The sequence below is a fragment of the Mobula hypostoma genome, chromosome 1 (genome assembly GCF_963921235.1).
Source record: "Mobula hypostoma chromosome 1, sMobHyp1.1, whole genome shotgun sequence".
Taxonomy (NCBI): Eukaryota; Metazoa; Chordata; class Chondrichthyes; order Myliobatiformes; family Myliobatidae; genus Mobula; species Mobula hypostoma.
Window position 1 is genome coordinate 3,436,615 of NC_086097.1, and position 27,626 is coordinate 3,464,240.

Sequence of the window (27,626 nt, forward strand, 5' to 3'; positions counted from 1 at the left end):
CCGCACTCGGAAATCTTCCTGATGGAGCGACTCATGGGGGACATTTTATTGTACTGATGGGAGAAAAGGGAAGATTTACACCAATCGGCAATCAAGAAGGATCCTAAGAGTTGTATGGAGTATGCTGGCAGGAGAAACCCTTGCATTGTCTGAAAGTATTGACAAAGCTGTTTTTCTGGCCACACTGTATTCTGAGCTTTTCCATGGTGATCCAAAGATGAACAGTCTACAGATAACTTGTGTCACAGACAGCTACTCATTGATTGATGCCATCAAATCCACCAAGTCAGTTACAGAGAAGAGGCTTCATCTGGAGATAAGCAACATCAGAGAACTTGTCCAAGTACAGACAATTCATCATGTGCTATGGTCAACTACAAAGGAGCAACTTGCTGACTGTCTCACAAAGAAGAGAGCTCCAGCTGTTGTGCTGTTAAAGGCACTTAATAAAGGCACTTGTACCTTAAGAATTGTACTAACTTCGAGGGTTAGAACTAACTCCCAGATCCTAATGGAATTGGAATTGCCTTGCATTTTTTTTCAAATTTTATTTTTGAATATACGGAAATTGTTGAGTTCCGTTCATTGGACTTTGTAAGTAGTTAGTTTGCGTGCACACGCTTCACGTTATGTATGCGCGTGTGTGTGGAGGGAGAGAAATCATCGGATGTAAAATAGGTGGCCCTCAGGTATTGAAGGGAGACGTTGAAAGTCAAGTAGTTTAATCAAAAGAAAAATGTGTCCGTGTTGTTTGGACATCAACAGTGTTAAACCAATTAAATTAGTAATTAAATTATTAACTAAACTATTCCCTTCTGCCTACACAATGTCCATATCCTTCCATTTTCCTCACATTCATGTGCCTATCTAAACGTCTGTTAGAAGTCTCGGATGTATCTGCCTTAACCACCACCCCAGGCAGCACATTCCAGGCACCCTCCATTCTCTGTGAAAAACTTACCCCTCACATTTCCTTTCAAATTCCCCCTCTCACCTTAAATGCATGCCCTCTGGTATTAAACATTTCAACCCTGAGAAAAAGATACTGTATCTGTGCCTCTCATAATCCTATAAATGTCAGCCTCCTCCACTCCAGAGAAAGGGAAAGGAATACTACCTGCCCATATTTCAGCAGACCAGAATACACAGGAGCAGAATGAGACCATTCGGTCCATCGAGTCTATGGCATTATTCTGTCATTGCTGATTTATTATTTCTCTCTCAAACCCACTGGTTCCTATTCAACCCATGTTCCTATTCATACTCATGACCTTGAAGTATTTGGATTTCCGTTATTTTTAGAAATTCAAACATTCTCCCACGTTCCTGAGGTTAACCCAGGACGAGGAATGAATGCTGGACTTGCTAACAATATCTCAGAAGTATATGCTTTCACTTGGAGCCCAAACACTGCCCCACCTCACACATACAAGTCAGTCTAGAACAGGCCTTCTCAGACTGAGGTCCACGGACTCCTTGCTTAATGGTATTGGTCCATGGCATAAAAAAATGGGAACCCCTGGTCTAGGAGAAGATGAACAGCAGATTAACTATGATGTCCAATACTTTCAGAATCACACAGGTGTGCTGAAAAATATTAAAGTTCAAAAGCAAGGACTCTAGTTAACAGACATTGCTTGAAGGTCAGTGTTTTTCTTGCTCTGGTTGATAAAAAACTGCAATATATTTGAGTTGAAATTTCAGTGAATAATATTGCGAAGTTATAAATTCTACAGGGACAATGGAATCACTGTAAGTGCAGCACAGGATATCATTTAACCTTTCATGCCTGTCCACTGGTAATTTTAATTTTCACATTCATTCTTAGGCTGTGAGCAGTCAAGGACAGGGTGACCAGCTGCTGCTCAGCTATGCCAAAGTTAGATATTTCCAGCTTATGCCTGTCCATTTTGCACACCGTTTCATCTCTGTCTCCTTGCTGGATAATTATACAATTCATATTATCTCTGACTGGAAAGTATTAATTACATTTATGGTAATGAGTTTCATTTATTTTTACTTTATTCTTCATTAACCTCTCAGGCACCACAGTAGCATAGTGGGTCGCGTGATGCTATTACAGCTCGGTGTGTTACGGGGTTCAGAGTTCAATGTCGGCACCGTTCTGTAAGGAGTGTCTGTCTGTAAGTCCTCCCCATGGAATTCTCCAGGTCCTCAGCTTCCTCCCACACTCCAAAGAAATCCTGGGTAGGTGAATTGCTCATTGTATATTGCCTCATGATTAGACTAGGGTTAATTCGGTTTGTCAAGGTTTGCTGGGGCGTCCTGGCTCGAATCGCCAAAAAAAAACTGACTGAATCACTTGTGGAAAGAGTGGACTCTTCATCCTCTTGAAGGTGTCTGAGGAATATTAATTTTATTTATTTATTGGTATAGTGCAGAACAGGCCCTTCTGGGCCAGGCCACTGAGCTACACTGCCCGGCAACCTCTCTGTTTAATCCTAGCCTAATCACAGGACAATTTAAATGACTAATTAACCCACTAAATGTTACATCTTTGGACTGTGGGAGGAAACTGGAGCATCTGGAGGAAACCCATGCAGTCACGGGGAGAACGTACAGACTCCTTACAGATGGTGCTGGAATTGAACTCCGAACTGTGAATATCATAACTTATTTATTTGTAAGTTTCCCAGGTAGGAGTTGATATGTTTCATTACCAACCTCAGGTTTTCAAGTCCAAGCAACATCCTTGCTAATTTACTTTGCAGTCCAAATCCATAACTGTTAACCAATTCTATATAAAAATGACATATCTCTGTTCAGACTTCAGGACAGTGTGGGTGACAGGGGCCATGATGTTCCCCTTGTGCACAAGTAAAATAAAGTGCAGTTGAGTTGTAAGAGTGTGCCTGTTCTGGGTACAGGTATTTTATTATCAACGATGAAAATACCACCAAGCTTAAAGACATAGTATCCTGTCAAATAGAAGCAGAAAGCTCAATCTATCAGAGATGGGATTGACACTTACATCTTGCAACAGTAAGACATTTGTAACTCAAGGCAGATAGAGCTCAACAAGCAGAGAAAGGAGGAGAACTAAGACAATATCCTGCAGAGTTCCACTCAAACAGGGAAGAAGTCATCATCCTGACACAGTGGTGTCAATAAAACAATCTCTCCCTCAATGTCGCAAAAACAAAGGAGCTGGTTGTGGACTACAGGAGGAATGGAGACGGGCTAACCCTATTGACAGCAATGGATCTGGGGTTGAGAGGGTGAACAGCCTTAAGTTCCTCGGCGTAAACATTACCAAGGATCTCACGTGGTCTGTACATACAGGCTGTATGGTCAAAAAGGCACAACAGTGCCTCCTTCACCTCAGGTGGTTAAAGAAGTTTGGTTTGGGCCCCCAAAGCCTAAGAAATTTCTACAGGGGCACAATTGAGAGCATCCTGACTGGCTGTATCACTGCCTGGTATGGGAACTGTACCTCCCTTAATCGCAGGACTCTGCAGAGAGTGGTGCGGACAGCCCAGCGCATCTGTAGTTGTGAACTTCCCATGATTCAGGACATTTACAAAGACACATGTGTAAAAAGGGCCCGTAGGATCACTGGGGACCCGAGTCACCCCAACCACAATCTGTTCCAGCTGCTACTATCCGGGAAATGGTACTGCAGCATAAAAACCAGGACCAACAGGCTCCGGGACAGCTTCCACCAGGCCATCAGACTGATTAATTCATGCTGTTGCAACTGTATTTCTTTGTTATATTGACTATCCTGTTGTACATAATGGGGAAGTCCAGAATGAGGGGCCACAGTCTGAGGATAGAGGGGAAGCCTTTTAGGACTGAGATTAGGAAAAACTTCTTCACACAGAGAGTGGTGAATCTGTGGAATTCTCTGCCACAGGAAACAGTTGAGGCCAGTTCATTGGCTATATTTAAGAGGGAGTTAGATATGGCCCTTGTGGCTACGGGGGTCAGGGGGTATGGAGGGAAGGCTGGGGCGGGGTTCTGAGTTGGATGATCAGCCATGATCATAATAAATGGCGGTGCAGGCTCGAAGGGCCGAATGGCCTACTCCTGCACCTATTTTCTATGTTTCTATGTTTCTACATAATATTTATTACAAAATATGATAAATTGCACATTGCACATTTAGATGGAGACATAACGTAAAAATTTTTACTCCTCATGTATATGAAGGATGTAAGTAATAAAGTCAAATCAATTCCATTCAATTCAGGAACAGATTGGACTGGCCATCAATTTAATGCTGAGGGTACTAGCGTTCATTACTTTCCATTAACAGACCAAAATGATATTAACTACAGATGATGGGTATGAAATGGCATAGTTCAAGCACGGAGCTACAGTCTCTACTCTCAGATACAGTGACAAGCATGTTTGCTGCATTTTACCCTGAGACAAAGCAATCTCAGAAATGGTATCTGATAAATAATACAATCACCTAAATTGTGTATTTCTTGTCAGAACAATGGCAAACTCACCAGTAATAATTAAAATTACCAGTAATCATAGTAACTTGCATCCTGCCAAGGAAGTATAGATTAGAAACTCTTTCACACATCATGTTTCAAAGCTCCATTCAATTGCATAGCACAGTGGAATCTATTACAATTAATTCATCATAAAACCATAAGACCTAGGAAGAGAATTAGCCCATTCATCTCCTTGAATCCGCTTGACCATTGTATCATGGCTGATTTACAATCCCCGCCCAACCCCGTTCTCCTGCCTTCTCCCTGTAATCTTTCATGCCCTGACTGATCAAGAACATGTCAACCTTTGCTTAAAATATACCTGATGACTTGGCTTCCACAGCCTTCTGTGGCAATGAATTCCTCAGATTCACCACCCTCTGGCTAAAGAAATTTCTTATCTCTGTTCTAAAGGGACATATTTTTATTCTGAGGCTGTGCTGTCTGATCCTAACTCCCCAGTGGAAACAGGCTATCCACGTCCACTCTATCTAGGCCATTTAATATGTTTCTCTGAGATCCACCCCACCCCCCCCCATTCCTCTAAACTCCAGTGAGTGCAGGCCCAGAGCCATTAAACGCTCATTTGTTAACCCTTTCATTCCATAAGAACATAAGAGCAGGAGTAGGCCATCTGGCCCGTCGAGCCTCCTCTGCCATTCAATAAGATCATGGTTGATCTGGCCATGGACTCATCTCCACTTACCTGCCTTTTCCCCATAACCCTTAATACCCCTACTATGCAAAAATATACCCAACGTTGTCTTAAATACATTTACTGAGGTAGCCTCCCCTGCTTCATTTGGCATAGAAGTCTACAGATTCACCACGCTCTGGGAAAAGCAGTTCCTCCTCATCTTCTTCCTACATCTACTCCCCCGAATCTCGAGGCTATGTCCCTGGATCATTCTTGTGAATTTTCTCTGGACTCTCTCCAATGCAGCACATTGTTTCTTCGATATGTAACTGCTCACAATACTCCAAGTGTCATTGAACCAATGCCTTACACTGTGTGTCAGGAAATGCTGCTTTCGAGGACTCTTGATCTCATGTTCTCCATATTTATTGCTTAGTTCTTTTTTCTTTTGTATTGGCACAGCTTGTTGTGTTTTGCTCATTGGTCAACTGCCCGTTGGGTGTGGTCTTCCGTTAATTCCATTATGGTTACTGGATAATGTTAGGTCTGAACATACAATGACCTTCCAGTTAACAGAAGACATTAGCCACTCGTTTCCAACTCATCACCGGCAGCCTATTTAACCCCAGTTCTCATTCCCAGTCCTTGTTCACCCATCAAACCAGCCAACCTCAAACAGTTGCTCCCCACCATTATATACTTACTTTTATATTCTAGTCCTCTCGAAATGAATCTTGATATTGCATTTGTGGTCCTTATCATTCTTGGATAAGCGCCCCAAAACTCTCACAATACTCCATGACTCCAAGGATCATGGCAGTGGTGAAATGCTTGTACTCCTGTTCCCTCATCTACAAACTCCAGGGGCAGGGCTCAGTTATCCTAGCCCGTGAGTTTGGGTAACCCTTGTGTCTGACTGCTCAGCTGACTCTTGAGCAGCTGTCCTTTCATTTGAATGGATTCACTAATCTGGATTTAAAGTATCAATTATTTCTGTTTATTTTAATTAATAATAAAATTGTATTTGACTTTAGCTACGCTCTGCGAGATGAAGAACTGCTGCGTACTTGTTCTTGCAGAAACATGGCTCCAGGACATCACCCACACATCATCAATCTACAGCTCATGACACTTAAAACTATATATTTTTTCAATATTATTTTTGGTAACTATGTTTTTTTTGCTATCATAATTTAATGTACTGTGTGTGACTGCTGGTTCTGTGTTTTGCACGTTGGCCATGGAGAAATGCTGTATTGTTTGGCTGTATTCATGTGATGGTTGAATGACACTTGAACTTGAACTGAGCTTTTAATTATATTTGCAAAGTAACTGAGTTTTAAATTATTACTTTTTAAAATATGTTTAACATTTTAATTTTTTCAGGTTTTTAATATTTCAGGTTCTTACAGATATACAGACACGAATCAGACATCACAGCATTGGGTGTCAGAGGGACATTGGAATGTTTTGTGTTGGAACCTCAGAGTACATCACCTGAGACTAATCTTCATTTGAGAGTTTCTCCAATTCACAGGACTGCCATCTATACGGTTACTGCTGCTGAGGTGATAAACTGTGACATGTGGGCTGGGATAAATGTGAACCAGGATAATATGTTCTTTATTGTTTTTAATTTGATTTTTCTTAAAAAAAAATCAAACCAATGAAATATATAAAGATCCAATAAACACTCACCAATGGAACTAACCACAGTGAATAACTCAATAAAGGTTCAAAAGGTTCAAAGATACATCTTATCATCAAAGTATCTATGCAGAACACAACTTTGAGATTTATCTTCTCCGGATAGCCAAAAAAGACAGTTCTTGGTAGTTCTTGAATGAAAGACATCAATCTTCCCCCTTGCCTTCAAATTGTAATCTCCTCCGCATAAAAAAAACAAAAACTCTCAAACCCCGAACCACCCCAAACTCCTCCCTCATACAAAAACTAACAGATCATTCAAACTCCCAACTCTCCAATCAGCAACAAGAAAGAATGGACGAGAACACAAAAGAAACAACAGAACTGAAATAGGCCAATACAAACAACAGTCCAATCCATAAATCTCAGAATTTCGATAACACCTCCGAGACCATCAGGACCCAGCGGTCCCCTCTGAGGTCAGCGGCTCGAACCAGTGGCCCCCTCCGAGGGAAGCGACTAGAACGGGCGGTCCCCTCCGAGGTCAGTGGCATGAATGGGTGACCTCCTCCGAGAGCAGCGACTCAAACCGGCAGACCCCTGTGAGGGCAGCGACTGGAACAGACGGCCCCCTCCGAGGGCAGCTGCCTCTTTATGAGATGCTGCATGTACCTAATAAAATAGCCACTGAGTGTATGTTCATGGTCTTCTGCTACTGTAGCTCATCCACTTCAAATCAAATCAAGTTTAATTGTCATTCAAATCATACATGGATACAGCAGAATGAGACAGTGTTCTTCTGGGGCCAAGATTCAAAAGCATACACGCACAGTCAAAATAACAAGAAAGGAAAAAATGAACAGAGACATGTAAGAAAACAAATTCTTAGACCAAGTTCTTGAGTGAAAAGTCTGACAAACTGATGGCTCCTGGCAGTCCAGCCTATAATTCCATCAATCCACCACTGGAGGGTAGCACCGACTGGAGAGGGCACGCTCAACCGAGGCCAGATGCCACGCTACAAAGCAAGGCCGAGGACTGAGGCCCAGTCCTTGCTACAACCAAGGTGACACAGCTGCCTCGCTGCCTGTCTCTTCACCAAACAAGGGAAGCAATCAATTCCCAACAGGGCCTTGTGATCACAAAAGAAACATTCAAGACACTCACTCACGGTTTCACTGCACGCTGCCTTCACGGCCACTCAAAGGCACCAACTCCGATACCTCCGAGTAGCTCACAGCAGCATGGTCTCCTCACAGGTCAGCTCTTCCGAACCCAATCCAGTTTCTCCTGCGGCCTGACAGCTCAGCTCAAAACCCTGGCCCAACGGACTGGTATGATGTCCCCGGCCCAGAGAGCTGACTCACCTCCTCTGAGCTGCCTGCTGGATCTTACAGCAACCCAACTGCTCGATGCGGTGAAGTCAAGAATAGTCTTGCTGTGTATAAAAACACATATAACAAAAGGAAAAAGCACCTTTTGATGGCCCCCAAGAGGCTGCTGCATGTATACGTGCCGCCATCTTACGGGAAGGAATAAGGTTTGACAGATTGCACATTCGGAGATGCTCTTTTGCACACCACTGTTGTAATGTGTGGTTATTCATGTTGCAGTTGCCTTCCTGGTCATTCTCCTCTGACCTCTCTCATTGATAAGGCATTTTCACCCACAGAACTGACACACACTGGATGTTTTCTTCTTTTTACACTATTCTCTGTAAACGTTTTAGACTGTTGTGCATGAAAATCCTAGGAGATCACCAGTTTCTGAGATACTCATGCCACCCTGCCTAGCACCGAAAATCATTCTACTGTCAAAGTCACTTAGATCAGCTTTCTTCACCATTCTGTGGTTTGGTCTGAATAACGACAGAACCTCTTGCCCATGTTGGCATGTTTTTATGCATTGAGTTGCTGCCACAAAGATATTTGCATTAATGAGCAGTTGTACAGGTGCTCCCAATAAAGTGGCCACTCAGTATAATACAAGATGAACTCTGGATGTCTATAAAGGCAGCAGCAATTTTGCCACTTGAGGTGTAATAAACTTTTTTCACTTTGATTTACAAACAATGCAGACAGAATTTTTAAAATCACTAAAGTATTACCTAATTAGCAGTCACTAAAAAGGCAACTAAAACAAGCATAAGGAGAATAAAAGATGAAATATGAAGGTAAGCTAGCCAATAATATCAAAGAGAATATCAAAAGTTTTTTTTCAAATAGAAAAGGAGTAAAAGAGGCTTGAGTAAATATCGTACTGCTGACAAATGATGCTGGAGAGGTAGTAATGGGGGAAGAAAAAATGGCAGACAAATTTAATAAGTATTTTGCATCAGTCTTCACTGTGGAAAACACTAGCAGTGTGCCAGAATTTTGAGTGTATCAGGGAGCAGAAGTGTGTAAAGTTGCCCTTACTAAGGAAAAGGGGATTATGAAATTGAAGGGTCTGAAGGTAGGTAAGTCACTTGGACCAGATGGTGTACACCTCAGGGTTCCAAAAGAGGTGATGAAAGGATCGTGGAGGCATTAGTAATGCTCTTTCAAGAATCAATGGATTCTGGCATTGTTCCGGAAACCTGGAGAATTGCAAATGTCTGTCACTCCACTCTTCAAGAAGGGAGGGAGGCAGAAGAAAGGAAATTATAAGCCAGTTAGCCTGACATCAGTGGTTGGGGAGATGTTGGAGTCCATTATTAAGGATGAGGTTTCTGGGTACTTGGAGGCACATGATAAAACAGGCCATAGTCAGCATGGGAAAATTTTGCCTGACAAACCTGCTGGAATCCTTTGAAGAAATAACAAGCAGAATAGACAAAGGAGAATTAGTAGATGTTGTGTATTTGGATTTTCAGAAGGCCTTTAACATGGTGCCACACATGAGGCTGCTTAACAAGCTATGAGCCTATGGTATTACAGGAAAGATTCTAGCGTGGATAAAAGATTGATTGGCTGGCAGGAGGTAAAGAATGGGTATAAAGGAGCCTTTTCTGGGTTGGCTGCCAGTGGCTAGTGGTGTTGGAACCACTGCTTTTCATGTTTTCTGTGAATGATTTAGATGATGGAATTGATGGCTTTGTAGCCAAGTTTGCAGACGATACGAAGATAGTTGGAGGTGAAGGTAGTATTGATAAAGCAGGGAGTCTGCAGTAGGACTTAGACAGATTTGGAGAATGGGTAAAGAAGTAGCAAATAGAATATTATGTAGCGAAATGTATGGTCATGCACTTTATTAGAAGGAATAAACATGTAGACTAGTTTCTAAAGGGGGAGAAAATTCAAAAATCCAAGATGCAAAGGATTTAGGAGTCCTTGTGCAGGATTCCCCAAAGGTTAATTTGCAGGTTGAGTCTGTGGTGAGGAAGGCAATGCGATGTTCGCATTCATTTCAAGAGGACTAGAATATAAAAGCAAGGAAGTAACACTGAAGCTGTATAAGGCATTGTTTGACTGCACTTGGATTATTGTCAGCAGTTTTGGGTTCTTTATGTAAGAAAAGTTGTGTTCACATTGGAGAGGGCCCAGAGGAGGTTTATGAGAATGAATCTGGGAATGAAACTGTTAACATTCGTGGAGTGTTTGATGGCTCTGGGCCTGTATTCATTGAAGTTTAAAAGAATGGGAGGGGATCTCATTGAAACCTACCAAATGTTGAAAGGCTGAGATAGAGTGGATGTAGAGAGGATGCTTCCTATAGTGGTGGAATCTATGACCAGAGGACACAACCTCGGACAGGAGAGACACACATTTAGAATGGAGATTAGAAGGAGTTTCTTTAGCCAGTTGGTGGTGAATCTGTGGCATTCACTGCCACAGGCTGCTGTGGAGACCAAGTCATTGAGTAGATTTAAAGTGGAGGTTGGTAGGTTCTTGATTAATCAGGGCATCAAAGATTATGGAGAGAAGGCAGGAGAATGGGGTTTAGAATTATAATAAATCAGCCACCATAGAATGGCGAAGCAGGTTCCATGGGCCAAATCATAGAGACATCATCTGTGTTATGGTGGTCGTGTTGCTTGAAAACTGCCTGTGCCGTAATTTTTTATAATGCAAACCAATATCACTTGTGCATACATCAGGAAGTGAGAGCTGAAAGAAAATAAAATGTGTTTATTCATTATTTAAATAAATTCTGTAAGAGTGAATTTTATTCCATATCTCAAATGTATGAGTTATGATTTGTGGATTTTATACAGATCAATTTCCATAACCCGAATGACCACAGAGTTATTTCACTTCACTTGTATTAGAGAAACAGTAATGTTATGTGGAGATACTGAGTTTGACAATATTGTTTAAAATAATCATCAATAAATCATGCCTTGATGTCACCTGTTGCAGCCAGCAGGGATGGAGACACCAGAGCCGGGTGTGTACTGGGTTGGTCCTCCCGTCAGTGCTGCCCTCCAGTGTTGCCTGGGTAACAGACAAGCACAGGTGCGAGATGAGGAACTGCTGCGGGCTTGTTCTTGCAGAAATATGGCTCCGGGACAACATCCCATGGACCGTGAATCTACAGGCCATGTTACTCAGGGACTTGGGCCATATTACTTGTTTTTATATCATTATTATTATTTGTTACTGTATGTTTTTCTTTTGTAATTAGATGTGCTGTGTGTGCCTCATTCTCTGTGTGATTGTTGGATCTGTGTTTTGCAGCTTGGCCCCGGATCAACACTGTTTAATTTGGCTGTATTCATGTGCATGGTTGAATGACCACTAAACTTGAACTAAAATGTTTATATTTTGCTTTTTTTTTCCCCTCAATTCAGATGATGTTCCTTGTTTCAGCCGCCAATATACAATAATTCACATGGGGACACGTTTTTCAATGATACACGGAGAGTTTCACCTTACCGTTTAATTGCTTTGTAGCAGATAATAACAGCCACCACCAGGAAGGCAAGCGTAGCACATCCCACCGCAATTACAATCACCATGTCCGTCCACCAGGGCTTCAATGGCGGATAATCTGTTGGCTTTACAACTGTAAAAGAGAGAGAAAGACATAACTTTGACAGTTTGTGCTGAAATGACACACTATTTTGTTAGCTGTGCTCCAGTAAGCCTGATGGGAAATGAGTGTCACAACTCTCCCAGCTCAGACTTGAGGGCAATTTGCAAAACCTGGCCATGATCTGATCATATTAAGCTCTGCAGAATTCACACCTAACATCATTTTTACCACAAATTGCTTGGCATTGTTGCAAAATAACAGATAATTATAAGACCATGAGACCATAAGGTACAGGAGCAGAATTAGGCCATCTAGTCCACCTGCTCCACCATTTCATCATGGCAATACAATGTTCCTCTCAGCCTCAGTCTTCTGCCTTCTCCCTGTTTCCCTTCATGCCCTGACCAATCAAGAATCTATCACTCTCTTCCTTAAATATACCTAAAGACTTGGCCTGCACAGCTGCCCCTGGTAAAGAATTCCACAGATTCACCACTCTCTGGTTAATGAAATTCCTCCTCATCTCCATTCTAAAAGGGCGCCCCTCTATTCTGAGGCTGTGTCCTCTGGTCTTAGACTCTCCCACCACAGGAAACATCCTCTCCACATCCATTTTAGCAAGATCTTTCACCACTCAATAGGTTTTGATGAGGTCACCCCTCATTCTTCTGAATTCCAGTGAGTAGAGGCCCAGAGCCATCAAGTGCTCTTCATACAACAAGCTATTCAATCCTGAAAACATTTTCATGAACCTCCTTTGAACCCTCTCCAGTTTCAGCACATCTTTTTTTAAGATAAGGTGCCCAAAACTGCTCACAATACTCCAAGTGAGGCCTCATCAGTGCTTTATAAAGTTTCAGCATTACATCCTTGTTTTTATATTTAAGTCCTCTTGAAATGAATGCTAACATTGCATTTGCCTTCCACACCACTGACTTAACTTGCAAATTAACATTTAGGGGATCCTGCACAAGGACTCCCGAGTCCCTTTGCACCTCAGTTTCTTTGTAGTTTCTCTCCATTTAGAAGATATTCAGCCCTTTCATTTTCTTCCACCGAAGTGCACGACCATACGCTTCCCGACATCTGCCACTTCTTTGCCCATTCTCCTAATCTGTCTGTCCTTCAGTAGCCTCTCTACTACCTCAAAATTACCTATCCCTTCCGTTACCTTTGTATCGTTTGTAAACTTTGCAACAAAGTCATGAATTCCATCATCCAAATCACTGGTGTATAACATAAAAAGAATCGGTCCTAAGACAGACCTCTGTGGAACGCCACAAATCACCGGCAGCCAGCTCCTTTTATTCCCAATCTTTGCCTCCTGCCAATCAGCTACTGCTTTGTCCATCTAGAATCTTTCCTGTAATACCAAAGGCTCGTAGCTTGTTAAGTAGCCTCATGTGTGGCACCTTGTCAAAGACCTTCTGAAAATCCAAGTACACAACGCCTCCTTTGTTTATCCTGCTTGTTATTTCTTCAAAGAATTACAACAGATTTGTCAAGCAAGATTTTCCCTTGATGAAATCATTGGCTTTGGCTTATCTTATCATGTGCCCCCAAGTACCCTGAGACCTTAATAATCAACTGTAACATCTTCCCAACCACTGAGGTCGGCCTAACAGGACTATAGTTTCCTGCCTCTCTCCCTTCTTGAAAAGTGGAGTGATGTTTGCAATTTTCCAGTTTCCCAGAACCATTCCAGAATCTAGTGATTCTTGAAAGATAATTACTCATGCCTCCATAATCTCTTCAGCCACCTCTTTCAGAATCCTGGGGTGTACACCATCTTGTTCAGGTGACTTATCCACATTCAGACCTTTCAGTTTCCCAAGAAGCTTCTCTCTAGTTATGGTAGCTTCACACACTTCATGACCCCGATACCTGGAACTTCCACCATACAGTCAGTGTCTTCCACCATGAAGACTGAAGCAAAATACTTATTCAGTTCGTCTGTCATTTTGTTGTCCCCCATTACTACCTCTCCAACATCGTTTTCCAGCAGTTCAATATCCACTCTCTTCTTTCTTTTACATTTTATATATCTGAAGAAACTTTTGGTATGTTCTTTGATATTATTGGCTAGCTTACTTTTTATTCCTTCTTTACCTTCTTAACGACTTTTTTGCTGCCTTCTGTTCATTTTTAAAAGCTTCCCAATCCTCTTATTTCCCATTAATTTTTGCTTTATTATATGCCCTCGCTTTGGCTTTTATGGTGGCTTTGACTTCTCTTGTTAGCCACGGTTGTGTCATCTTCCCTTTAGAAAACTGAATTATGAAAGGAATTTTTTATCAAGACTATTTTATGTAATGTTGATTGAAAATATATTTAATAATGTTATGCAAAAATTAATCTGTTTGAATGCATCATTTAGTGCATTTTTGATATAGTTCAAAGTAAATTTATTACCTAAATACATATATGTTGGCATTTTCAACCCTCAGACTCATTTTCATGTGTGAACACTCAATAAGTCTATAGAATAATAACCATAACAGAATCAGTAACAACAAACTGTGCAGGTATCAAAAGAAGGAAATAATAATAAATAAATAAACAAATAAGCAATGAATATCGAGAACAAGAGATGAAGAATCCTTGAAAGTAAGTCCATTGCTTGTGGGAACATTTCAATGATGGGGCAAGTGAAGTTATCCCTTTTGGTTCAAGAGCCTGATGGTTGAGAGGTAATAACTGTTCCTGAACATGGTGGTGAGAGTCCTGAGTCTCCTGTATCTTCTTCCCGATGACAGCAGTGAGAAGAGAGCATGGCCTGGTTAGTGTGAGTCCTTGATGATGGATGCTGCTTTCTTCCGACAATTCCTCCATAGAGTTGTGCTCAATGGTTAGCAGGGCTTTATCTGTAACGGTCTTGGCTGTATCTACTACTTTTTGTAGGATTTTCCATTCCAGGCCACTGGTGTTTCCACATTAGGCTGTGACGCAGCTGATCAGTCTGCACATCTATAGAAGTTTGTCAAAGTTTTAGATGACATGCTGAATCTTCGCAAATTCCTAAGGAAGTAGAGGTGTTGCCTTGCATTCTTCATAATTACACTTGCATGCTGGGTCCAGAACAGGTTCTCCAAAAAAATAACACCAGGAATTTAAAATTGCTGACCCTCTCTGCCTCTGATCACCCGATAAGAACTGGCTCATGAAACACTGGTTTCCTTTTCCTGAAATCAAAAATCACTCTTTGGACGTGCTGACATTGAGATGTTGCGGCACCAATCAGCCAGATTTTCAGTCTCCATCCTGTATGCTGATTCTTCACCACCTTCGAGTCAGTCTATGACGGTGGTATCATCAACAAATTTGAATATGGTTTTGGAGCTGTGCTTAGCCACATTGTAATAGGTGTAAATCAAGTCGAGCAGGGGACTAAGCACACAGCCTTGTGGTGCCACTGATAATATTGCTAACCTGTTTAATAAATATATTAAAACTGACAGTAGCAAATTGAATTCCTTTAACATTTATCAAAGTTGCTGGTGAACGCAGCAGGCCAAGCAGCATCTATAGGAAGAGGTGCAGTCGACGTTTCAGGCCGAGACCCTTCGTCAGGACTAACGAAGGGTCTCGGCCTGAAACGTCGACTGCACCTCTTCCTACAGATGCTGCTTGGCCTGCTGCGTTCACCAGCAACTTTGATGTATGTTGCTTGAATTTCCAGCATCTGCAGAATTCCTGTTGTTTCCTTTAACATTTAAATAGGAAGAACATGATTGAGAAAGCTTGCTGTCAGAAATATTTAGAATACCGAAAGAGTCTGACTACCGATCATGTCAGTGAGACAAGGCCTACAGTTATTTTTAAGTATTTTGTAGGGTGTTTTTGTTGTGTCTGTACAACTACATATCCATTAAATAAAAGCATGCACGTGGAGGTGATGTCAACTGGTGTATTGTCATTGTAGGGGAAGGACAACAAATCAATGGGCATGGGGAAGTTATCAGTCCATAATCTGTGCTAACAGGAGTCATTACGCTAAAAGAAATAGATCCATACATTACACCTCCTCCCTCTTTAGCAACACAAAACTGTATATGTAACAAAACAATTAACTTCCCTCTAACAAATCATACTCAAATAAACATACCTTCACGATAACAGTCCATAAATAACTTCACTATACTAACGATTCAGGCTTCTGGGTGGCGGTCTGCGTCTTTCAGGGTAGCGCCTTTGGACCTGTGGAGTGGCATTAGTTTTGGCAGGTGTCTTGTCAAAGGCAACTTTGTCTGTTGCAGGTGTCCCATCGCTGTTGGTGACAGGATTATCACTGAGAGGTAAGTCCGGTGACTGTAAAGTGTCCATCTTGTTGGACACAGACAAACAGGTGTGTTCTTTGGTTGAGCATCCAGTATCTGGTCCACATGATGTCACCATATCTGATCTCAACGTCCACTGTGTACATCAGTGGTCCAGTTCTTGAAGTTATCCTGCCGGGTGTCCACTTGTCTTCTGGGCTATCAAGTGCTAGAACTCCCTGTCCAATCTCGAAGCTCCTTGCTGATCTACTTGGCAACTGGCTGAACTGTTTACTCTGCACTTCCCTCTGGAGGTCTGGTTTCAGGAGATCTATGTGAGATCTCAGATTCCTGCTCATGACAGCATTGCAGATTTTGATTTGTGAACTGTATTCTGACAAACGGAAAGGAAGTTGTCCATTTCTTGCTGTGGAGAAGCGTCCTCCTTGACAATCACTTTAATGGACTCCCTGAATGTTTGGACAAACCTTTCAGCTAACCCATTTGTTGGTGGGTGGTGGGGAACTGACTTGAAATATCTGATGCTATTTTTCCTTCATGAATAGTCTGAACTTCTCTTACGTGTATTGTGGTCTGTTGTCACTCACAATTTGTTCAGGTAAGCTATTTCTGGAGAGGACAGTCTTCAGAGCAGAAACAGTCTTTTCTGAGTTGGTTGACTTCACTGGTATGACCTCCAGCAACTCTGAATGAGCACTTTGAAACCACTGGATACTGTGAAGTCTATGGGCCCAGACAAAATCCTGCAATAATCCTGAAGATTTGTACTCCAGAACTTGTTGTGTCACTAGCCAAGCTGTTCCAGTACAGTTACAACACTGGCATCTACCCAGCAATGTGGAAAATTGCCCAGGTATGTCCTATACACAAGAAACAGGACAAGTCCAACCCAGCCAATTACCGCCCTATCAGCCTACTCTGAATCATCAGCAAAGTGATGGGAGGGGTCACCAACGGTGCTGTCGTGCTGCACCTACTCGGCAATAACCTGCTTACGGATGCCCAGTTTGGGTTCCGTCAAGGCCTCTCAGCTCCTGACCTCATCACCTCCTTGGTCCAAACATGGACCAAAGAGTTAAATACCAGTGGTGAGGTGAGAGTGATAGCCCTCAACATCAAGGCAGCATTTGACTGAGTATAGCATCAAGGTGCCCTAGCTAAAATAAAGTCAATGGGAATTAGGGGGAAAACCTACTGCTGGTTGGAATCATACCTGACACAAAGGAAGATAGTTGTGGTGGTTGGAGTCAATCATCTCTTCCTCAGGACATCACTGCAGGAGTTCCTCAGGGAAGTGTTCTGGGCCAACCATCCTCAGCTGCTTCAAAAATGACCTTCCTTCCGTCATAAGGTCGGAGTGGGGATGTTCGCAGATGACTGCACAATGTTCTGCATCATTTGTGGCTCCTCAGATAGCGAAGTAGTTCATAGCCAAATGAAGAAGGGCCTGGACAATGTCCAGTGTTGGGCTGACAAGTAACACTCAAGCCACACTAGTGCCAGGCAATGACCATCTCCAACAAGAGAGGCTCTAACCATCGACCCTTGACATTCAGTGACATCAGCATCACTGAATCCCCCACCATCAACAGCCTTGAAGTTACCATTGACAGGAAACTGAACTGGTCTAGCCATATAAACACCATGTCTACCAGAGCAGGTCAAAGGCTAGGAATCCTGTGGCGTGTAACTCACCTCCACACTCCCCAAAGCCTGTTCACCATCTCCGAGGCTCAAGTCAGGAGTGTAATGGAATATTCGCCACTTGCCTGGAAGAGTGCAGCTTCACCAACACTCAAGCAGCTTGACACCATCCAGAACAAGGCAGCCCACTTGATTGCTACCCCTTCCACAAGCATCCAATCCCTTCACCATCGATAAAACAGTTGCAGCAGTGTGTACTATCTACAAGATGCACTGCAACAACACACCAAAGTTCTTAAGGGAGCACCTTCTAGACCCACGACCACAACCATCTAAAAGGATGAGGACAGCAGATACCTGAGAACACCATCACTTGGAAATCCCCCTCCAAGTCACTCACCATCCTGACTTGGAAACATATTGCTGGTTCCTTCTTTGTCGCTGAGTTAAAATCATGGAATCCCCTCCCTAACAGCACTGTGGGTGTACGTACACCTCAAGGACTGCAGCGGTTCAAGAAGGCAGCTCATCACCACCTTCTCAAGGGCAACTAGGGACGGGCAATAAATACTGGCTTAACTGGCGATGCCCACATCCCGTAAATGAATATATATAAAACAAAATTAACAGTAATCAGAAACATGGAGACCATGAATGGCTCAGCAAAGTCAATATGTACTCTTTGCCATGGTGATGATGGCCACTCCCACAGGTGTAATGGTGCCTGTGAGGGTGCATTTTGATCTTTTTGACATCCCAAATAGACTTTGGTCAAATTTTCAATCTGTCGATCTATTCCTGGCCACTACATGTGGCTTCAGGTGAGACTCTTCAACCTGACTGTACCCAGGTGTCATTCATGCAGATTTTCTACGTCTGGTGTTGTTTAGTGGGAACCACAGCACAGGATCCACACATTAGGGATCTTTGACATATAGTCAGTTGGTCTCGTCTCACTGAGTACTCTGAAAACATAGGGTTACCCTGAGCTGGCCATCCTTGCATGGTGAGATCACAGACTTTTCACAATGTTGGTCACTCCTTGATTCCTTTAGTATTTCAGAATTTGTTACCAGCAATGCTGTGTGGAACGCTTCTGCTGGATCACAGTGTGAAGAATTTTCTTCTTCAGTTGCCATCAGTGGAAGACGTGACACCATCAGTGTTGCTGTGTTGTTGTGTGCCCATGAATTCTATGTCATTAGAATGCACTCCCAGGAAATGTGCCCAGTATTGGAACTGGGTCACAGACATCACTGGGATTCACTTAAAAATTGACACAAGGGGCTGGTGGATTGTCACTAGAATAAACTTTTGTCCATTGAGGTAGTGGTGGAACTTCTTTATTTCCCATACTAGAGGAAGGGTCTCTTGGTTAATCTGTGTGTACTTGCATTCTGCGCTTGTCAGTGACCTTGAAGAAAATTTTGGAGTATTGTCAATAGTTTTGGCCCCATATCACAGAAAGGATGTGTTGGCATTGGAGAGAGTCCAGAGGCGGTTCACGAGAATGATTCCGGGAATGAAGGGGTTAACATATGAGCAGAGTTTTGCAGCTTTGGGCCTGTACTCACTGATATTTAGAAGAATGCAAGGGTATCTCATTGAAACCTACCGGATGTTGAAAGGACTAGATAGGGTGGATGTGGAGAAGATGTTTCCTATGGTGGGGGTGTCCAGAACTAGAGGGCACAGCCTCAAAACTGAGGGCATGACCCTTTAGAACACAGCAAGGAGGAACTCTTTTAGCCAGAATGTGGTGAATCCATGGAACGCTCTGCCACAGACTGTGGTGGAGGTCAAGTCCGTGGGTATATTTAAGGCAGAAGTCGATAGTTTCCTGATCGGTCAGGGCATCAAAGGATATGTTGAGAAGATAGCTGTGTGGGTTGAGTAGGATCCAGGACCAGCCATGATGAAGTGGCAGAGCAGACTTGATGGGCTGAATGGCCTCATTCTGCTCCTATGTCTTATGGTCTAAACACAAACAGACGTTCAGACCCATCTTTCATTGTGTGTGACAAAATGGCACCAATGCCATAAGGGGACACATCGCACGCCAGTTTGATGGGCAGTGATGGGTCATAATGGGTGAGCAGTTCATCCGATGTTATTAGTCTCTCTGTTTCCTTTAATGGTCTTTCACATCTTTCTGACCACTTCCACTTTCCTCCCGTCTGTAACAGAAACGGTACCACAGCATAAAAACCAGGACCAAGAGGCTCCGGGACAGCTTCTTCCACCAGACCATCTGACTGATTAATTCACGCTAATACAATTGTATTTCTATGCTATATTGACTGTCCTGTTATACAGACTATTTATTACAAATTACTACAAATTGCACGTTCAGTCTCTGTGCATACATGAGAAGATTTTTACTTCTCATGTATGTGAAGGATTTAAGAAATAAAGTCAATTCAATTGAATTCAATAGGTACAGCGTAGTTTAGAAGGGCCAAGTATGACTTGAGTTGTGACACATTTTCTGGTTTGGCTGCCTGCAGCACTGCTTCAGTCTTCTCTTGTGACTTATGTAAGTCATGTTTGTCGATGACATGTCCACAATATGAGATTTCATTCTTAAATAACTGACATTTCTCTCTCTCTGCAAACAGACCATACTCACTCAGCCTGGTAAGCACGTTATTAAGGTTCTGGAGGTGCTCTTCATCATTCTTCCCAGTCACAATGATGTCCATAAGACTCTAAAACATAGGATCAGAATGAGGCCATTCAGCCGATCGAGTCTTTTCCACCATTCCATCATGGCTGATCCCAGATCCCACTCAACCCCAAGGTAACACTGTGTTCCTGGGATATCTTGCAGCACTTGGTCCATTGCTCTTTGCTAAATTGCTGGAGCTGATGTGACACCGAAGACGAGACGGTGATACTGGAACAGTCCCTTATGAGTGTTGACTCTGAGGGACATCCTGCCCGACTCCTCAATCTCCATTTGCAGATAGGCTTGTGACAACTCAATCTTTGAAAACCTCTCCCTGACTGCCAAAGATGCAAAAATATCTTCTATTTGTGGCGGGAGATACCATACAGTATGCAACACAGGGTTAATGCTCACTTTGAGGTCCCAGAATATGCAGACTGCTCTGGCCTTCCCCTTCCTGATCACTTTGACAATGAGTGTGGCCTAATCACTCCACTCAACCTTGGAGAGAAGGCAGGTCGCCTCCAAGCTCTGAAATTCAGCGTCCACTTTAGGACGTAGTGTACTGTATAAGGCATTATAGAATCTTGGTGTTGCCGTTTCATTCAGTTCAATTCTGGCCTTCATGACTTTGAGTTTACCAATCACCTTTTCAAACACCTTCTCAGTAGCATTAAGCAGCTGTAACAGTTTCTGGTTTGTGTCACTGTTTGGGCTACAGTTGCCCGTTGATGATGCATTGAACACTTTCGTGGTATGCCAGTCTAGTTGGATTTTTCTCAACCATGCACCTCCATTTTTCAATACACAAAGCTCTAACTGCTGTGTTTTGACTCCATATGTCACATTCACTTTCAGTTTGCCTTTGGGAGACACTTTGTGCTCCTGTGTAGGTCTTTAGCATCACCGAGGTATTTTATAATGGTAACTTAGAAAACAGTCTGTTGCAGTCAGCCTTATCAGTAGTCTACTATAGAGATACAACGTTGTATCAAGTTTTAGAGTAGTATAGAGAGTTGCAAAGAGATAGAAGTATCATGTAGTATAGAGTTAGAGAGTTGTACAGATTTATAGTGTATAGAGTTCTATAGAGTTACAAAGTTGCATACAGTTGCATAGAGTTGTAGAAGTCTTTAGAGTGGGAGTGTTGTATAAGTTGGGGAGTTGTATACAGCTAGAGTTGCAGAGAGTTAGGGAGCTGCACAGAGTTAGACGTAGAGAGTTGTATAGAGTAAGACATAGAGAGTTGTACAGTTAGACATAGAGAGTTGTATACAGTCCGACACAGAGAGTCCAGAGTTACAGAGTTGTCCAGAGATAGATTTGTAGAGTTATCTAGAGTCTGCAAAATAGTATAGTGTTAGAGAGTTATGGCTGATCCAATTTTCCTCTCAGCACCAAACTCCTGCCTTCTCCCCGTATCCCTTCATATCCAGACCAATCAAGAACCTATTGACCTGTGCCTTAAATATACATATAGATGGCTTCTACAGCTGCCTATGGCAAAGAATTCCACAGATTCACTACTCTCTGGCTAAGGAAATTCCTCTTCATCTCTGTTCTGAAAGGATACCCCTCTATACTGAGGCTGTGTCCTCTGGTCTTAGACTCTCCCACCATAGGAAACATCCTCTCCACATCTATTCTTTCAGGGCCTTGAGGTCACCCCTCATCCTTTTGAATTCTTGTGAAGGCAGGCCCAGGGCCATCAAACGTTCTTCATATGAGAAGCCATTCAATCCTGAAATCATTTTCATGAACCTCCTTTTAACCTGTTCCAGTTTCAGCACATCCTTTCTAAGATACAGGGCCCAAAACTGCTCACAATACTCACAATGAGACCTCATTAGAGTTTTATAAAGTTTCAGTATTATATCCTTGCTTTTATATTTTAGTCCTCTTGAAATGAATGCTAACATTGCACTTGCCTACCTCACCACAGACGCAACCTGCAAATTAACCTTTAGGGATCCTGTACAAATGACTCCCAAGTCTCTTTGCACCTCAGTTTTTGTATTTTCTCTCCATTAGGAAATAGTCAACCCTTTCAATTCTTCGGCCAAAGTGCATGGACATAGATTTCCCAACACTGTATTTCATGCACCATTTCTTTGCCCCTTCTCCGAATCTGTCTAGGTCTTTCTGTAGCCTCTCTACTTCCTCAAAACTACAGGCCTCTCCACTGATCTTCATATCATCTGCAAACTTTGCAACAAAGCCATCTTTTCCATCATCTAAATCATTGGATGCCTTCCTGCCTGTCCTTTTAATACAATGTGTATCCCTGGACATTAAGGTCCCAGTCATAATCTTTCAGCCATGAATCAGTGATGCCTATAACATCACACCCGCAAATCTAACTGTGCTGCAAGATCACCTGCCTTATTCTGTATACTGTGCACATTCAAATACAACACCTCCAGTCCTGTATTCAACCATAGAGAGTTGTTTTGAGTTGTACCGTGATAGAGTGGTATTACTTTGTACAGGGTTACAGAGCTGTGTGGAGTTATATAGGGTTACAAGGATATAACGTTGTATTGAGTTGCAGCATAGTATAGAGTTTTAGAGTAGTGTGGAGTTCTTGAGTGGTAAAGAGTGAGAGTGAGAGAATTAGGGAGTTGTATGGTGTTAGAGAGTTGTTTAGAGGTATAGAGTTGTATGGAGTTGGACAGTTGTATGGAGTTAGAGAGTTGTTTAGAGATATAAACCACTACAGAGTTATGGAGAAGTATAGAACTATTGAGTTGTATAGTGTTCTAGGGTTGTGCTGAGGTGTATGGTGTTGTGTTGAGGTGTATGGAGTTGTGTTGAGGTGTATAGTATTGGGTTGAGGTGCATAGAGATGTGTTGAGGTGTATAGTATTGGGTTGAGGTGTATAGAGTTGTGTTGAGGTGTATAGTATTGGGTTGAGGTGCATAGAGTTGTGTTGAGGTGTACAGTGTTGTGTTGAGGTGTATGGAATTGTGTTGAGGTGCACAGTGTTGTGTTGAGGTGTATAGTGTTGTGTTGAGGTGCACAGTGTTGTGTTGAGGTGTATAGAGTTGTGTTGAGGTGTACAGTGTTGTGTTGAGGTGTATAGAGTTGTGTTGAGGTGTATAGAATTGTGTTGAGGTGTATGGAATAGAGTTGTGTTGAGGTGTACAGTGTTGTGTTGAGGTGTACAGTGTTGTGTTGAGGTGTATAGAGTTGTGTTGAGGTGTATGGAGTTGTGTTGAGGTGTATAGAGTTGTGTTGAGGTGTATAGTGTTGTGTTGAGGTGTATGGAGTTGTGTTGAGGTGTATAGAGTTGTGTTGAGGTGTATAGTGTTGTGTTGAGGTGTATGGAGTTGTGTTGAGGTGTACAGTGTTGTGTTGAGGTGTATGGAGTTGTGTTGAGGTGTACAGTGTTGTGTTGAGGTGCACAGTGTTGTGTTGAGGTGTATAGAGTTGTGTTGAGGTGTATAGAGTTGTGTTGAGGTGTATAGAGTTGTGTTGAGGTGTATAGAATTGTGTTGAGGTGTATGGAATTGTGTTGAGGTGCACAGTGTTGTGTTGAGGTCTACAGTGTTGTGTTGAGGTGTATAGAGTTGTGTTGAGGTGTACAGTGTTGTGTTGAGGTGTACAGTGTTGTGTTGAGGTGTATAGAGTTGTGTTGAGGTGTATAGTGTTGTGTTGAGGTGTATGGAGTTGTGTTGAGGTGTATAGAGTTGTGTTGAGGTGTATAGTGTTGTGTTGAGGTGTATGGAGTTGTGTTGAGGTGTATAGAGTTGTGTTGAGGTGTACAGTGTTGTGTTGAGGTGTATAGAGTTGTGTTGAAGTGTATAGAGTTGTGTTGAGGTGTACAGAGTTGTGTTGAGGTGTACAGTGTTGTGTTGAGGTGTATAGAGTTGTGTTGAGGTGTATAGAGTTGTGTTGAGGTGTACAGTGTTGTGTTGAGGTGTATAGAGTTGTGTTGAGGTGTACAGTGTTGTGTTGAGGTGTATAGAGTTGTGTTGAGGTGTATAGTGTTGTGTTGAGGTGTATAGAGTTGGAGACTTGCACAGAGTCAGACAGTTGCATAGAGTTAGAGGGTTATAGATTTGTATAGATTTAGAGTCGTACAGAGTTGGAGAGTTATGGAGTTGTACATAGTTAGAAACTGATGACCTTGTATATGTTACAGAGATATAATGTGTGGATTTATAGTTCAAGAGTGGTATAGAATTAGAGTGTTATAAACTTAGAGAGTTGTATAGGGTTGTAGGGTTCTGGAGTTGTGTGAGAGTTGTCTTCATTATGTAGAGTTATAGAGATATAACATTGCGTCTAGTTATAGAGTTCTAAAGAGTTAGAAAGTTACAGATTTGTATAGAGTAAGGAAGTTGTATGGAGTTTTTGTTTTGTATATTTACAGAGTTAAAACAGTTATAAATTTATAGCATTGTATAGAGTTATAGAATTGTATGGAGTTAGAGTGTAGTTTCAAGAGAAGGAGTCAGTGAGCAGCCCATTGCTGTGTAGCCCACTGTGGCAGGCGCGTAGGCCTCTTCGCTTTGTGTGGTGTCCTTCTCTTGTTGCTGATATCGCAGGATGGTATCGTGGTTCTGCGTTTATGAATTGGACTATTGTGTTAATGGACCGTAGACATTTTCACACTTATGGTTTTTTCTCACCCATTCCTTTTCCATTTTGCTTTGCGAGTGGAGGGTGTTTGAGGGCTGATACTTCGTCGTGTTCCATTAGATTTTTTTGTGCGGGACTGGGGTTGTTTTTTGGGGATGATGTTCCTGTTTTATTTTGCATGACAGGAGGGAGTTTGATGATCAGGATGTCATCCTTTTTTATTTGGGGTGGTGGGGGGGTCAGCTTAATGTTTCATTTTGAATGGTTTTCGTGTTCTTCGATATTTCATGGCTATCTGCAGAAGACGAGTTTCAGAGTTGCATATGGATAAATGTTTTGATAATCAGTGAACCACTGGACCTTTAAACCTTTGATATTACTGAGCCGTATGATCTATAGAGCTGTATTGAGTTAGAGAGTAGGATAGCATTGCAGAGTTATATAGAGTTGCAGAGTGGTATAGCGTTGGAGATTTGTATAGAGATAGAGAGTGGTATAGAGTTCTACAGTTATAGTTTTGTAGGTTGTATAGAGTTAAATAGAGTTAGAGAGTTTAAATGTTGTATACATTTATAGAGTTGTATGGAGATAAGGTGTTGTATAAATTAGGGAGTGGAATAGATTTAGAGAGTTATAGACTTGTATATAGGTATAGAGTTATAACATTATGTACAGTGATAGTATTTTAACATTGTGTACAGTTTGAGAGTTGCAGATTTGTGTAGAGTTATTGAGTTGTATAGAGTTAGAGATACAGAGCTGTGTGGTGTTACAGAGTTGGAGAGTTGTATGAAGTTATAGAGTTGTTTGTGGTTATAAACCACTACAGAGTTATGGAGAAGTATCGAGCTATAGAGTTTAACAGGTCAATAGGTATATTTAATGTCAGAGTAATGTATACTATATACATCTTGAAATTCCTTTTCTTTGCAAATGTAAGACCCTGAGAAAGGTTTCACTGCTAATGTAATGGTCTTTCTGTAGCACAGTGTTTGGGTTATGGCTGGAGATAACGGGGGCTTTGAAATGTGTGCTGTCCAATGAAGGGAGTGTTTTTTTCTAGTTGTGTGCCTGACAACGAGGTAATCTGGGTCTTTTGTTTGGTGGAAGATGGAAAGAGAAGATGCCAGAAAGGAGAGGTTGTAGACATCAGAAAGGAGTGGACTTGAAGTGGGGCCGGGAGTCAACAAAGCCCGAGGAAATTGATGGAGGACCAGTGGAAGGGAAACCGTGAGCTCCAACTTGTGCACATTAGACTATTTCATTAAAATGGGCCCTTTTCATTTTGTTTTACTATACTAACCCTTTAGTCAAATTAAGAATTATAAATCTAAATTGTTTAATTGCATATGGCGTACTATCTTGTTATTTCGTGGTGCTGACTTGTACCAGGGTAACACATCACACAGCATCTACACAAACAGGAGGCTTTGCACCGCAGTCTCATGTTTAGTGGGGCCAGAGATAGTCTACCCTAGACTTGCGCAGCCAACGCAACCTGAGTGTTACACAAACATCACAAAAACAGAGGAGTGCCCCAAAGAATGAATGACTGTTAAATGTTAGAACCCCCCACCCCCCACCTCCACCCCAGCTCCCCCTCCCACACACCAGCAGCAGCAAGGCAACAACTCCCCCACCCCCACCAGCAAAAAGCATCGGCACCCTCCACCGAGCACGCAAGCATGCAGCAAGCATCAATATAGACACAGACTTGCAGTACCCCAAAAACTACTCATTCAACCAGTCATTTGACATACCACAGGCTCTCTCTCTCTAATGAGGGAGAACGAGATCTCCCTGTTTCACAGTGAAAGGGGAGACATAACAACTCACTTGTTCACGATGTTAAAAGTCTGTTGCTTTGTTTTTCCTGAGCTCTGCACCCAGACAGCCGGCTCCAGAAAGGCGCAGTTCTCTGGGTACAGTTCCCGGCAGCTAACCCGCTGCTCTCGATGTTCCATGTTCTCCCGCAACGCTTCAGTCAGGGGCACCGGCCTAGAATCAGCACATCCCCAGAGCCACGGAAATCCAGAACCCTGAACGCATGCTCGTCTTCCAGGCGCATCCTTGGGATATCTAGTGTCTTGTGTTCTAGAGTTGTGTTGAGGTGTTTAGAGTTGGAGTGTTATGAATTTGTATAGAGTTAGGGAGTTGTACAGATGCAAAGATATGGACTTGTATATAGCCTAGAGTTGTATATAGTTCTACAGTTGTGTAGAGTTCTAGAGATGTGCAGAGTTGCTTCACATGTGCAGAGTGTACAAATACTTCCTATAGGTTAGTTTCATACTGATTTCTAGTTTCACTGATGGCATTTGCTCTATTCCACATCCATCTTCTGAGGATGGCAATAAGCAGGCATTTTGCATTGTCCAAGTTCAGTTTATTGTCTTTCAGCCATACACAGGTATATCACCAACAAGCAACGTTCCTCCAGAGCCAGCAGTTCTCAACCTGGACTCTATGGACCCCTTGTTTAATGGTATTCTCATTCAACCATACACAGGTATATATATATATACCACCAAACAAACCAATGCACCTCTGGACCAAGGTGCACAACACAGTACATATAACTCACACAACACATAAAGTAATTTTACCATAAATAAATTAACAAGAATACAGGCAAAATAAATTCTAGTGGTTGAAAATTTGCTCACATTAGGCAAGTCAGAGAAAGGTATGGAGCTAATGGGATTTGTGTAAATGGGCAACATGGTTAGACCGAACGTGTGGG

The 27,626-nt window shown here is 42.3% G+C and overlaps 1 protein-coding gene across 3 annotated transcripts in view; it reads right to left on the reverse strand.

Moving 5' to 3' along the window:
* Positions 1–27,626, reverse strand: part of prima1 (proline rich membrane anchor 1) — a 254,401-nt gene that overhangs the window by 184,891 nt on the left and 41,884 nt on the right. For 2 of the 3 annotated variants that reach the window (XM_063043274.1, XM_063043283.1), the window contains exon 3: positions 11,610–11,739. In XM_063043274.1, coding sequence (XP_062899344.1) covers positions 11,610–11,739 — 130 coding nt within the window. Of the gene's footprint in view, positions 1–11,084; positions 11,169–11,609; positions 11,740–27,626 lie in introns of all 3 variants that reach the window. The other variant, XM_063043266.1, reaches the window with a different exon arrangement.